The 15,015-nt window shown below is 32.4% G+C and overlaps 1 protein-coding gene across 2 annotated transcripts in view; it reads left to right on the top strand.

Moving 5' to 3' along the window:
- The first annotated feature begins 2,050 nt into the window (after positions 1 to 2,050).
- The window catches only part of LOC145284925 (glutamate decarboxylase 1-like), a 287,476-nt gene continuing 274,511 nt past the window's right edge, over positions 2,051 to 15,015 (top strand). Inside the window, exon 1 of one of the 2 annotated variants that reach the window (XM_080134020.1) lies at positions 2,051 to 2,963. In XM_080134020.1, coding sequence (XP_079990146.1) covers positions 2,789 to 2,963 — 175 coding nt within the window. In that variant the 5' untranslated portion in view covers positions 2,051 to 2,788. The remainder of the gene's footprint in view (positions 2,964 to 15,015) is intronic. The other variant, XM_080134019.1, reaches the window with a different exon arrangement.

Genomic DNA, 15,015 nt, shown 5'->3' with positions numbered 1-15,015 from the left:
TTAAAAAAGCTTGCCCTATCTCTGAATACCCATTATGTAAAATTTCAACTTTTAGACCAGAAATTATCTTTAGTAATTTGGTAGAGACCGCAGAGATCAATTTTTTTAAAAACTTTGACCCCCTATTATGCCCTCTTTACATTTATTGTTTTGGGCTCAAATCAAGTTATTAAGTTAGATCCATGTCCAAGGAACCTATACGTAAAATTTTAATTATTTATATCCAAAATTGGCGGAGGAGTTTGGTAGAGTTCTCAATGGTCAAATAGTTGAACTTTGACCCCTTAACAGCCAAATTTCTGGCCGTAAACCGATTACAAAGATTTTCCCAAATCTCAGTACCCTGTATATCAAATTTCGAGTCTGTAACTGAAAGTTGACGGAGTTATTGTGTAGGGAAATGTACACAGACAGACAAACAGACAGACAGACACTTTCACTTTTATAGACATATAGATATATATAAAGTGAAAGAGAGAGAGAGAGAGAGAGAGAGAGAGAAAAGATAAAGAGAAAGAGATGGATAGAGAAAAGAAAGCTATATATATAGTAGTTTGTAAATAGGCACATACATTTGTGGAGAAATGGGGCGGAGGACACAAGTAAGAAACATTTTTTTAAATGACATGAATTGCTTAGCCTTAATTTATATGGAGGAAAGAACTAGATCCAGTATTAAAAATAATTTTGTTTACGTGTTCTACGGGAGGTGGTGGTTGATCAACACTACTGGGTGCTATGATTTAATATACTGTTTTTTTTTTTTAATCCCCGAAATAGTGTTCTGTGGTAAACAACTGATGATCCCCTTAAGAACATTAGTACTATTGTTTGTTCATGTAAGTAAAACTATTCAGCGATACAGGAAATTAATTGTCTTTATGACAAAATAATTTTTTTTCACATAGTTTTAAAGGTTTTAAATCAACTTCCAAGACTCTCTCTCTCTCTCTCTCTCTCTCTCTCTCTCTATATATATATATATATATATATATATATATATATATATATATATATATATATATATATATATATATATATATATATATATATATATATATTCACATTGAGGAAGATCGAATGATCGGTCGAAAATTATGTGCTTTTGAAGGAAACATTCTTGTTTTTTTCAAAAGACTTTTGTATTCCTACACGTCAACATACAGGAAATAAATACAGAAAAAATTTAAATATTTTATGTATTGATTTTTTATTCATGCATATTTAAATATATATATATATATATATATATATATATATATATACATATATATATATATATATATATATATATATATATATATATATATATATATATATATATTAGTGATGGAACGATTCCAATATTTTTCCCGATTCCGTACCAAATTCCCGATTCCGATTCCAATTCTTTATAAATCTCTAAATATTTAACTATAGATTTGTTATTTTCCTCGATTTCTTAAAAAAAAAAACACACATTAAATATGCAAATATTTTCCTAAACGTAAAATTACACTTGTGGTGATGATCTGTAGATTTTAGCTTTACTGGTATTTTAAAATCAGTAAATATTTAATATTTAACATTATTACCAGCAATGAAAGATTTTGTTAAAATAAAAAAAATCAATTAAAAAAGACAATTAAAAAAATCGTTTTGGCATCAGAAAATAGGCACCATTTTTTTTTTCGATTCCGATTCCCCAAAATTTGTCGATTTTTCTGATTCCCGATTCCGATTCCAATTAATCGTCCTAACACACACACACACACACACACACACACACACACACACACACACACACACACACACACACACACACACACACTCTCTCTCTCTCTCTCTCTCTATCTATCTCTCTATCAATATATATATATATATATATATATATATATATATATATATATATATATATATATATATAGAGAGAGAGAGAGAGAGAGAGAGAGAGAGAAAGAGAGAGAGAGAGGGAGACTTTGTGACGTTTTAAAAGACGTGTCGTTGCGCATACTTTAATAAAAACTACATTTTCAGTGCCTAAACTCTTTGCACAGAAAAAAAAAAAAAAAAGATTAACGTGCGTTCAATTCGTTAACCTTTGGAATTTGAAAGCAATGTTGAAGCCTGTAAACTGTCGATTAGAAATTATTGTTTGACTTGAGATAAAGTTTAGAGTCAATCAGTATAGTTCCTTTGTGTTTAAACAGTATTATTTTTTTCGTTCATGTTGCAATGAAAGAACCGAAATCTTTGGCTTGAATTAAATGTTAAGTATTATGATTCATTTGTGCTCTTAATCTAGAGGAAAAACAAATATTTTCACTCGCATCCGTGTGCCGGATGAAAGAAACTTACTTTCACTTTTGAAAGTAGCGAGCAGAATCTAGGATCCCCCACGCAGTAGTAGCATCAGATGTCGGCCCGAAGTTGCGTGACAATATCAGCAGCAGCAGCGAGCGATTTATAAAAACCTTACGTTAGAGAAAACGTCGAAAACCGCTTATTGCATTCTCTGTTGTCGCACTCATTTTAAGCTCACAAGAAAAGTGATAATAACAATAATAATTAAAAAAAAAAAAAAAAAAAAAACAATATAAAGATAAATATATATGTCGGAAGCAAAAGTAAAAATTAAATCAACCCCCCTCCAAAAAATTAATAAAAAAAACAAAAACTTTTTTTATTATTATTTAATCAAAGTATAGTAAAATAAAAAATAATTTTTTGAAAGTTAAACAGCTTTTAATTCAAAGAAAACATAAAAAATAACAAAAAACAAACAAACAAACAAAAAAAAACTTCAACAATGTTTCGAAGACTCGTCCATCAAGCTCAAGAAATATTTGCCAAGAGGCTTCGACCAACAGCTGCTCCTCAGGCCAACGGAGAACATTTCCAGGAGCTGAATCAATCCTTAGACGAAGAATCCCAACGTAATGATATTCTTGACTGGTCAGAATTTGAAGGGGTCTTCTATTCAGGTAGGACAGTTTTAATATATATATATATATATATTTAACTAATCGATTTTGCTGGTTGGCTATTGTTTCGCAAAGTTCGCTACTTCAAATGCTTGAACATTCGTTCAAAATAATTTTCTTTCATAACTTTGTTGCAAACATTAGGTAAAGAATAATAAGTTATCCAAAATGGCCGTCTCATTTGGCTCATATTGCAGGACTTTACCAAATATTTATATATTTAAAATATGTATATCTCAATACAAAATGCGTATTTCTTAATAGATTTTAACTCGAAAAGCTTCCCCATATAATAATATTTAGCAAAAACAAAAAATATTTAATGCCTACACAGATTTTTTTTCAACGGAACCTCGAACTGAACCCATATAGACCCATGGCTGATAATTATGTAAAAGATGGGGTAAAATCACTAAATCACTTCGTGAGTTTATTGCGAGAAAAAGAATTCTGTGAAGGCATAATTTTATTTTTTTGTTGTTAAGTATAATTGTATAAGGAATATTTTCGACTTAAAATCTATTCAGAAATATACGTTTTGTATTGAGAAATACATACTTTAAACATGTAACATTAGATAAACAGTAACAAGTTATCCAAAATGACCGTCTCATTTGGGTCATATCAGATAACTTTATTTATATATTTAAATTGTGTATTTCTCAAAAGATTTTAACTAGAAAAGATTTCTCATATAATAATATGTGAAGAAAAGATTTCTCATATAATAATATGTGAAGAAAAGAAACAAAGAAGAAACTAATTTGTATTTTAACTTGAAATTTAGAAATAGATCCCATTTGTTGAAAACGAAGTCGGTGTCACTAAAGAAAGGAACACTTGAACACAAATGCTAAATATTTGTCCAGGAAATAAAGCAATGATGCGAAACAACTGTTTGGTATATTAAAAGCAAAGTAAGTATTGAATTAGAAAACAAACAAAAACAGATTTAAAAAAAAACAACAACAAAAAAAACAACAAAAAAAACAAACAAAAAAAACAAAACAAAAACAATAACAAATAAAAGTTAATCAAAACTAATATGGAGACTTTGTGACTGATGCCGCAATGCCGCATATACTCAGCCAGGTAAGAAAAAAAATAAAGGTGGTTCATTTGTGTGTAAAAGTTTAATTGATAATTTAATTGATACTTTAAGGGGCGGCGCGTTGACTTTACTGTTAATGCGAGAACTTTCGCATTCAGATTACCACAGTAATAATAACAAATTATTCACCCACAAGGTTAAGTGTCAACAAGTATCTTAAGTATTTAATTGAATAATTGATCTATTTTTTTTTTTTTACTTACGACAAATCAACCCTGTTGCCGACTCCCGCGATACTTTCGTCAACATTTTAGCTATTTCGAAATTTTGCAGATGAAGATAAAAAAAAATTGGGTACTTATACAGAATACGAACCACCCCATTGTTTTTAGATCGGACTTTCAAGTTAAATTCAATCTTTACGGTATCTTTTGTTTATTAAATTGTTAGGCGAAAGTACAGAATAGTTAAAAAAAAAAAAAAAAAAAAAAAACGCCCCCTCTACAGATGTTAAGAATGGTTTTCTAAATAATAACGTTATTATTTCAGTACGGTCCGTATTCTACGTAAATACTAAAAGTTATATTATTTGGATTATTCAAACTATTGTTTTTATCTTGGATGCTATTCACACAACGTTTCAGCCGATGTAACTTCTGATCCGCGACTTGTCGAACTCGGGAATCTTCTCGGAATTTCGAATTGAACCCTTGATCTAATCCATGGAGGTAGATTTCAGTTTACGATGTGGAATACGATGTTTTTCGGCCCCTGGTTACGGTATTTGTCGCCTTACGTGTTATTTGTAATTTTATTTCATTATATACATGTGTATTATATACTGTACTGTGTTTTGTTACTAATTTTTAATGCCGTATCCCGGGGTTCTACTGTATTTTGTACTTTCACCTAAAATTTAAGAAACAAAAGATACTGTAAAAATTGAATTTAACTTGACAATCCTATTAAAAAATAACACGGTCCGTATTTTGCATAGGTACCAGTTAGCTGCATGCAAATATATAACTATATAAACAATAGCAGGTAGCACGACGTAAAATACGCTTAAATATGATATTTTAATTTATACAAATTTCTTATTTATCATTATTACAGAGCCAATTCTCTATTCATTGTTATATTGTACTCAATATATAAATACGAGTTAGTATATGAGTCGATCCCTTCCATACATAGTGATTTTAAAAGCATGAAAACTGACTTGGATGTTGCCAGCTAAAATAGAAACCAAAACATTTAGCTATCCGCCATAGATCAGACGGATATGTATGAAAACCAAAGAGAAGAGATATAACATATGAGAAATATTTGGAATCAAGCCTCCCCTTGCTGTTATTTCTGATCATTTGAAACCACATGAGCAAGTTTTAGTCTCCCCTCCATCGAGGTTAGAGGTTTAGGGTGCATATTCTAGCAGGCTGTCCGTTGCCCGGTCGTAAAATACACATAAATATAATATTTTAATTAATGCAGAATTCTTATCTATTATAAACAGAAATATCGTAGGTATTAAAAGTAACAAAAATTCATTGGAAAAAAAAAATGAAGTGAAAAAAACAAAAAAAAAAAAAAACCGGAAAGAAACTGCGACATGCGCATACGAATATTATATATTTTACAAACATTTCACTTTTTGTATGTAAAAAAACCCCAAATAAACTCGACTTGAGATCGAAACTAAAATCTAAAGACAGTTAGTCAAACACAATAACTATTAGGCCAGCGAAACACGTTCTTTAAAACGTGTTTTCAAACCTACTGATTATTAACATAAGTAATCCTGCGTATTCGGGAAACAGTTGAAAAAAAAAAAAAAAAATCCGATGCCCCCCCCCCCTACGTAACAATTTTAGAATCTTTATCCCCTAGCAGCATTTTTTTTTCAGGATGAAAACCGATTGAAAATTTCTTACACTTGTGTGAATACTCTACATATCAAATTTAAAGTCAGTAGATCAAAAACTCGTTGAGTATATAGATTCCGAAGTGTCCTCACATACACACACATTCTCACTTTTATAGATATATAGATATATAAATCACGCACACACACACACGCACGCACACACACACACACACACACGCACACACACAAATTGTAATAAAAAGATAAATTTATAGTATTTTTCTATACAAAACAGGTTTTAATGAAATTTACGTATTTAAAAAATGGAAATACACATACAAAATATACTAGTTGATAATTTAATCATGACACGTTTAAAAAATTCACATTTATATCCGATCGAAAATTCAACTACAATTTTATTTCAAGCCAAGAGATATAAATTAAAAAAACAAAACAAAAAAACAATGAAAACAAAAGAAAACTTATTAAACAATGAATAATATTTAATTAAATGTCATTTTTCCAAACTAATATGCAAATATCATGAAGTTTCCTCGGACATCCTCCTGGCTAGACAAACTGAGGACAAGTTTATAGTATTCCATTGGATGGGTGCGATGGAAAGGTGCTTGTAAAGAAAAAAACAATTTACGATGCTCCCCGATATGGTGTGTCATTAACAAACTAAGGTCGCTCCATTCTAGGATAATGGGTTGAAATAAAAATTAGTCGAGAAAATAGGTGTAATTTGATCACTTGCGGTCCACCGCTGACTCTGCCAAATGTCTAAGGGTGGTCGTCGATCACGTTACTGGCGAGGACATAATTAAAATTTAAAATTTATTTCTTGTATCAAAGAATACAATGTTTAAATTAATGTCCTTAACCCATAAGTTTTCAATGTAAGTACATCTCCTCGGAGAAAAATTTCTAGCAAAATACTAAACTTGAAAATTGGTTTCTAGGGTATTCAGACATGTGGAAAACTTAATTGATTTCCATCCGGAATAAAGATATTAAGGGATCAAAATTGAAAATTTGGTAGGTGGAGGTCATCGGATTTGTATTTGTTTGGCAACTGTTTCACGAATGCACATACATGATTGGCTCACATGACAGATTATATATGTTAAGAATAAGTTGATTTGAAAACACTTTTTAAAGAATGTGTCAAGCTGGCCTAATGGTTATCGTACTTGACTCGCTGTATTTAGGCTTTGGTTTCTATCTCAGCTCGAATACTTTTTCACTTACAAGAACTGAACTGTTTAGAAAAAAAAACAACGTAATATTCGCATGCACATATGTCAGTTTCTTTCAAAGTTTTTAACTTCATTATTTTTAAAGGAATTTAATGTTACGTTTAATGCCTACGGTATTTCTGTTTATGATACATAAGAATACTACATTAATTTAAAATATAATATTTATGCGTATTTGGCGACCGGGCACTCCCGGGCGGCCTGCTAGTAGTAGTTTTTGGTTGAGAAAATAACCAATAAAAATGACCATCAACATGGCCGCCAGTAATTGAACAATGAAACAAAGTCAGGGTTCAAAACTTTAAAAAATTACATTATTCTAGTACAATAAATATAATTAAAAGAAAATATTAATCAGAAAACCAAGCGAAATGGATTAGATATTTCAACAATCCCTATGCTAACATTGAACAAAAGATTGCGCGAACATTGAGTTTATACAGATGAAGTTATGCGTTTTTTTCTCGTTATTAGACAAAGCTCCGCCTACCGTTTCATTGCAGGTTGAAAGAAAATGAATTTAATTTGCGCACGTATTGAGTATCGATATGTTATATGTTCTATGGTTCTTCTTCGATTTGTTAATAAATTAGATTGTTAAACTTTGCAAGAGTTTAGCTTCCTAGGCACTACTGACCAAGAGAAAGACTTCTTGGATACTGAGCTTCTCTTCCTGTCCCTCTGGCCCTTATCTTTCTTTATCTCAATTATGCTCTACTTCCTCTGTCTCTCCCCCCCCCCGTCTCTCTCTTCCACTTTCTTTCTCTCTCTCTATTTCCCCCTCTCTCTCCACATATATATATATATATATATATATATATATGTGTGTGTGTGTGTGTGTGTGTGTGTGTGTGTGTGTGTGTGCGAGCGTGCGCGTGTATATATATATATATATATATATATATATTATATAAAATTTTAATCATTCAATGAATTTAAAAATTTATGACATGAAATGTTTGAATTTCAAATCAAAAGATTTTTTATTATTCTATGTAAGACAAAGGAAATATTTGAAATATTACTATTATAATATTTCAAATGTATTCTTTGTCTTACATAGAATAATTCAAACATTTCACGTCATAAATTTTTAAATTCATTGAATGACTAAAATTTGTTTTATTTGCTCTATCTTGTATATCGAGCAATTCTTATTTAGGTGGGATAATACTTATAGAATATTACTTCCAGTAATATCTTGTAAGACTTATAATCATAGGTTTCCATACCAGTTGATTGTTAGATAATTTTATTCTGAAGTATATATATATATATATATATGTACACACACACACACACACACACACACACACACACACACACACACACACACACACACACACACATATATATATGTCACTTTGTGTGTGTGTGTGTGAGAGAGAATGCGAGAGAGAGACGGTTATATCCCACAGGATTAGTGAATCTCTTGACAAAGGCTTCCTTTCTAGGGCAATTGCTCTTGACATATCAAAGGCCTTTGATAAGGTATGGCATAAGGGTCTACTTCACAAGATTTCCAGCTACAGTATAACTGGAAATGTTTTCTCAATCATTAAATCATTTCTCTCCGATAGGCTCATAAGGGTAGTGGTAGATGGACAAAAATCGGAGGCCTGCAATATAAATGCTGGAGTCCCTCAGGGGTCAATCCTGGGCCCAACTCTCTTCCTAATCTACATCAATGACCTCCCTAAACACATACTTAAATCATTCGTTGACATCTATGCTGATGACACGACCATCTACGGCAACACATCAAAGGCTGTAAATGACAAAGTTCTCTCTGATTCTCTCTCCTCTGATCTCGAGCGCGTGGTTCAGTGGGGGAAGATGTGGCTGGTTACCTTTAATGCATCCAAAACCAAACTCCTATCCCTACATACTCAACGCTCTGATCCCCAGCTGGCATCAATTGTGATGGATGGCTCTCGTCTGGGTGAGGCCCCGTGTTTTGACAAGCTTCTGGGTTTTACCTTTACTCCTGATCTGAAATGGAACACGTACATCAAGTCTGTTGCCAAGGTCGCTGGAAAGATGGTGGGATCCTTCTACCGCTCCAGAAGATATCTCACTACTGATGCAATTCTCTATCTATATAAAAGCCAAGTACGTCCAAGGATGGAATACTGTTGCCATATCTGGGCAGGAGCTGCTAAAAACAGAGTACAAAATAGACTTCGTGGCTTAGTGGGGGATGCCCTTTTCTCTACCCTGCAACCTCTCTCCCACAGAAGAGACGTTGCGAGCCTATCCTTGTTTTATCGTTATTTCCATGGCAGGTGCTCGTCTGAGCTCCAATCTCTGGTCCCCCCTCGCCAATCTTTCACGAAAAACACCCGTCTAGCTGAATCCACTGCGAAAAATTTCCCCCACTCTATATCTGTGCCTAAATCAAAACGCGGATTCCATGAACAAAGCTTCTTTCTTAGAACTGCACGCCTGTGGAACTCTGTTCCGTCTGCTTGCTTCCCTCCGGACTACAACTTGGATGTCTTCAAGTCCAATGTTAACAAATTCCTAATGAACCGCCCCCTTAATTAAACACTTCATCAAATCTCCACACTAACGTAATGTACTTGCAATAACCCTTATCCCTGAGTGGCTTCCGGGCCTTGATAAGTGGTGATCACTGTGTAAAAAAAAAGAAAGAGAGAGAGAGAGAGATAGTTCCTCATAGGTTCTGAAACGGCTGAGCTTATCTTTTGCAAATTTCACACAAAGCTAGTTTATATTTCGGGTAATGTCCTTAGTTCTGTTTTGTACAGAAATTCATCTGATAAGTATCGAAAATCGAAAAAATACGATATTAGAAATATTCTTTCTTCTCTTATAGATAAAAAGAATTTTTGAAAGAAAATATTTTACGTTACACCGGTGTAGCCTTGGCCGGTGTAACGTAAAATATTCCTCTGTAAAATTCTTCTTTTTTTTTTATAAGAGAAGAAAGACTTTTTTAAGATCGTCAAGCCCAAATATCAGCTGACGTGATATAGCAAACAAACACAGACGGAATTTGATGAACGACATTATTATTATTATTATTATTATTATTATTATTATTATTATTATTATTATTATTATTTCTTTCTTTTTTTTTTGCAAACACCGGGCAAATTATTCTTCGAAATATATAATATTCAATAGAGGATTCATTCTGTTACATTTTTGACTACTACTTCAAGGAAGTAGGAAGAATTAACGCAACGAAGTTGACCTTTTAATTGCTTATTTTATTGCAAACGTTTGTCTATAAAAATGTTTTTGTGAAACAGTGCCATACGCGTGCGTCAATTCGCAGCTTGCTTGCTTGCGAGAGAGAGAGAGAGAGAGAGAGAGAGAGAGAGAGAGAGAGAGAGAGAGAGAGAGATGTTATATAGGGGTTTCATTAAAAGAGAGTCTAAGTGATGCTTAGAAAGAGTCTTATTAGAGTGTTTGTCGTTGAGAGAGAGTCTTAGTACAAGTGATGTATCTTAGAGAAAGAGATGTTGTAAGAGAGATTGTTCGTTTTATAAAGAATGTCGTTGTTTCTATTATGAAGAGATTGTTCGTGTTATGACGATTCATTGTAGATATAAGATGTGTATGTCATGACATTTTATAACACAGACATATAGACATATAATAACAATTCACTTTACCTTTTGCTGGAATCACAACACAAAGACGACGTTTACAAAAACACCTGATGGTTTTATTTCTTCTCACGACCGCCCGTGGTTTTCATCATCAAGAATTCAAAGCTTCACATATTAAGTTTCAAAGTGACCGTCTCGCTTCTAGACGTTCGAATCCTCAGACTCTCTCTGAGTTTCTCACTAACTAACTAACTAACTAACTCTCACTTCCTATATTGAGAAATCCATGCATGTCCGACCAACGTGACCACAATTCACGTGCCATCAACATGCGCGACCTGCACGTTTCCGAACATTCTGATTTCCCATTTTTTCTTTGTTGTTTTCACAAAGGAATTCAACCTACATATCTAATTCATTTAACCCATATTTTATTATCCACATTCTTTCTAACAATGATAGTTTATTTATTATTTATTTCACCAGAATCAACAATTTACTGGACATTCCATTTAAACCTATTGTTCTTTAAAACTTATATCCAGGGTTCGATTCCTGCTTTCTCTCATTTTATTTTCATTTTAACTAAATCTCTCTATTTTTATACTTACATGAAAAGGGGACAGCCCTTATCATGTAATATCTCTCCCTTCCATATTTCACAAAAAAAATGTATGCATTTTTAAATTTAATACATTTTTTTTCTACATTTACACAACCACACATCTAGGAAAGATCAGGCTAAAAAAAATTCTCTTTCAGTCAGCCCTCGTCCCAAAAATGTCCTTCCGCATGATTAGTCTTATCAAGTATGGCTTTGTTTTTTTTTATTCTATAACTATCTTATTTCCACCTCCCTTGAAATTGACGACTTCTTTCGTCCCAAAGGTGTCCTGATCAACTCTTTCCGCATGGTTAGTCTTATCAAGTATGGCTTTGTTTTTTTTTATTCTATAACTATCTTATTTCCACCTCCCTTGAAATTGACGACTTCCTTCGTCCCAAAAGTGTCCTGATCAACTCTTTCCGCATGGTTAGTCTTATCAAGTATGGCTTTGTTTTTTTTATTCTATAACTATCTTATACGGGACATACCAAAGCTCATAACCAATCTTCTTGGTTGGCTTTAACTATCAAGATATACCTTTTTTCTCTCGTACGGATTCACTCGGATTTCCTTGCTTGGATTCTTGAACTTCCCCTATCCAAGATCCAGCAGATATATCCCACATTTATGCGTCTCTAAAAAAAATACAAGGTTATATATCTTTCTTACGTAATCTACGGCATATTTTTGCCTGTCTCTTACCTCATTAAGCTATATGTGATTGCCTCGGGACTACCTATCATCGGTTTACTGGTCCCCTTAAGAATTTTCGTATTCTTTCCAACGCCTGTTTATTAATTAAGCCAAGTCTTACCACTTGCTTGGAGTCGTTACGTGCAACCAGCTTATTTTAAGCACTAAATTAACCAGGTTCCCAAATTTTTCGAATAGGGGCACATCTTGTGCTTATCAATCCCTACCAAGTCACTTTTCCTGGAAAAAATTATAGGATCTCTAAAAAACAAAAACAAAACAAAAACCAAATGCTAAAAAAACATCTTTCTTACGGCTTATCACATCTAAAAACTCTCCAAATACCCGTTTACGTAATTTTAATTCTTGTCCCCCTTCTAAAATTCTAACTGAATCTGTAAGCCAACCATACGTATTAACTAGTTTTATTTTCTCCTAGACTGTTTAAATCTAATGTATATTTACTGATAACTTTGAATTCTTGCTGTGAAAATCAATAACATTTACATTAAGTATAAATTTACAATATTGTTTAAAACACATTTCCAAAAGAAAATACCTTAATACATTTAAACATTTTGCAAAAAAAAAAAAAAATTCGTTACATTATACATTTCAAAAGTCCGTTGACACAAAACAAAAATTTGTCACACAATGCATAACTTTGATTTCATTCTGCATCTTTCTTTTTTCTATAGTGTATTTTATTTTATTTATTTATTTATTCATTCTTTCTTTTAATACTCGAGAATTTCAAATGTACTTTCGACTTCTGGCACTAAATTGTTATTTATTATTGACAGTTTCTCTAAACAATTCAGACATTAACACACATTTTATGAATGACACTGTCCTATTTTCTATTTGTTTTTATTTTATTTATGAATGAAATATTCGTGAGTAGTTTTCTTTTTTTTTTTAACCGACCGTATCTTTTTTTATCATTCATTACGGCATATCGGCCTTTTTTTCTTTTTTAATATTTTCTTGTAAACTTTAGTTTTCTGTGTGCGTGTGTGTTCAAAATTTTTTTTCTTTCTTTTTGTTCGCATTTCTGTGATCGTGTGATGTTTTTTTAATCTTATTATTTTCCGTGGTATTATTTATTTATTTATTTATTTTTTAATTATCTTGGACCCTTTTAAAACGTTGTGTTTCTTTTTTTTTTTTATTCCGTGGTTCCGAAGTTTTTTCTTTTTTTTTCTTTAACTCACCCTTGCTGGGTGGTCCGGTCGCTACGGCTCCAAATTGTATTTATTGTATATACCCCAGGTTCTGTTTTGCATCGCTGATGCAAACTGGCTCACGGGCACCAAATATGTATATGTTATATAGGGATTTCATTAAAAGAGAGTCTTATTATAAGTGATGCTTAGAAAGAGCCTTATTAGAGTGTTTGTCGTTGAGAGAGAGTCTTATTACAAGTGATGTTGTATCTTAGAGAGAGAGAGAGAGAGAGATATATAGAGAGAGAGAGAGAGAGAGAGACAGAGATGTTGTTGTAAGAGAGATTGTTTGTTTTATAAAGAATGTCGTTGTTTCTGTTATGAAGAGATTGTTCGTGTTATGACGATTCATATATATATATAAAAATATGTTCATTACTTAGAAGTGTTGATATGAGATGTAGAGTTCACATTGTAGATATGAGATGTGTATGTCATGACATTTTATAACACAGACATATAGACATATAATAACAATTCACTTTACCTTTTGCTGGAATCACAAAGACGACGTTTACAAAAACACCTGATGGTTTTATTTCTTCTCACGACCGGACGTCGTTTTCATCATCAAGAATTCAAAGCTTCATATATTAAGTTTCAAAGTGACCGTCTCGCTTCTAGACGTTCGAATCATCAGACTCTCTCTGAGTTTCTCACTAACTAACTAACTAACTAACTCTCACTTCCTATATTGAGAAATCCATGCATGTCCGGCCAACGTGACCACAATTCACGTGCCATCAACATGCGCGACCTGCACGTTTCCGAACATTCTGATTTCCCATTTTTTCTTTGTTGTTTTCACAAAGGAATTCAACCTACATATCTAATTCATTTAACCCATATTTTATTATCCACATTCTTTCTAACAATGATAGTTTATTTATTATTAATTTCATCAGAATCAACAATTTACTGGACATTCCATTTAAACCTATTGTTCTTTAAAACTTATACACAGGGTTCGATTCCTGCTTTCTCTCATTTTATTTTCATTTTAACTAAATCTCTCTATTTTTATACTTACATGAAAAGGGGACAGCCCTTATCATGTAACAGAGAGAGAGAGAGAGAGAGAGAGAGAGAAGAGGGGAAAGGAAGAAAGAAAGCTAGGAGTTGTGGTTTTGATACGAAAACGTCTTTTCATAAAACAGCTATTACAATATAACGGAGTTTTTGGAACGGTTTTATTAATTTTTATTATGCGTGTTTCTTAAGTGTTTGTTCATTCTGTTGCTTAATAATAAACAAATTCGTTTTTTAATGTCACTGCTCTACCTGAAGTTCACGTTTTCTGTTTGTGTTCATGTCCTTTTTCAGGAAGTAAACAACCAGGCTTGTTATTTGTATTGATAGTTGTATTTTATTGTGGGTGTTTTTGTGTGTTTTCCATCTAAGTTCTCATACGATCTATTGAAACTTGTGTATGCGTGTTTTGGTAAGTTTCTACTAACAAATATTTTAGTTTGTTCCAGTATCGTCTAAGGACCCGAATAAGGTACTTCTAACGGTTTTTGAACACGATCAATTTTAATTCAAACTTTTGGACAAGTTTAAAGTTGATCTAGCACAATTTTTTGTTGTTGCTGGCCTTGCTCTGTTTGAAAAGCCTGTCAGATCAAAATTTTCCAAAGTTTTATGCAGCTTTTTTGTAAAATTCTGTGTTTCCCGTATCAATCGTTAATCGTGGCAATAATATTTGCGCACATGTAACAGTTTAAAAAAGGAGGGAAATTGGAATAGTTGAGCATACTTCGAA

The sequence above is a fragment of the Euprymna scolopes genome, chromosome 9, assembly GCF_053919585.1.
Source record: "Euprymna scolopes isolate OS-2025 chromosome 9, ASM5391958v1, whole genome shotgun sequence".
NCBI lineage: Eukaryota > Metazoa > Mollusca > Cephalopoda > Sepiida > Sepiolidae > Euprymna > Euprymna scolopes.
The sequence above is the reverse complement of the archived record's forward strand: the minus strand, read 5'-3'. Positions and strand labels throughout refer to the sequence as shown.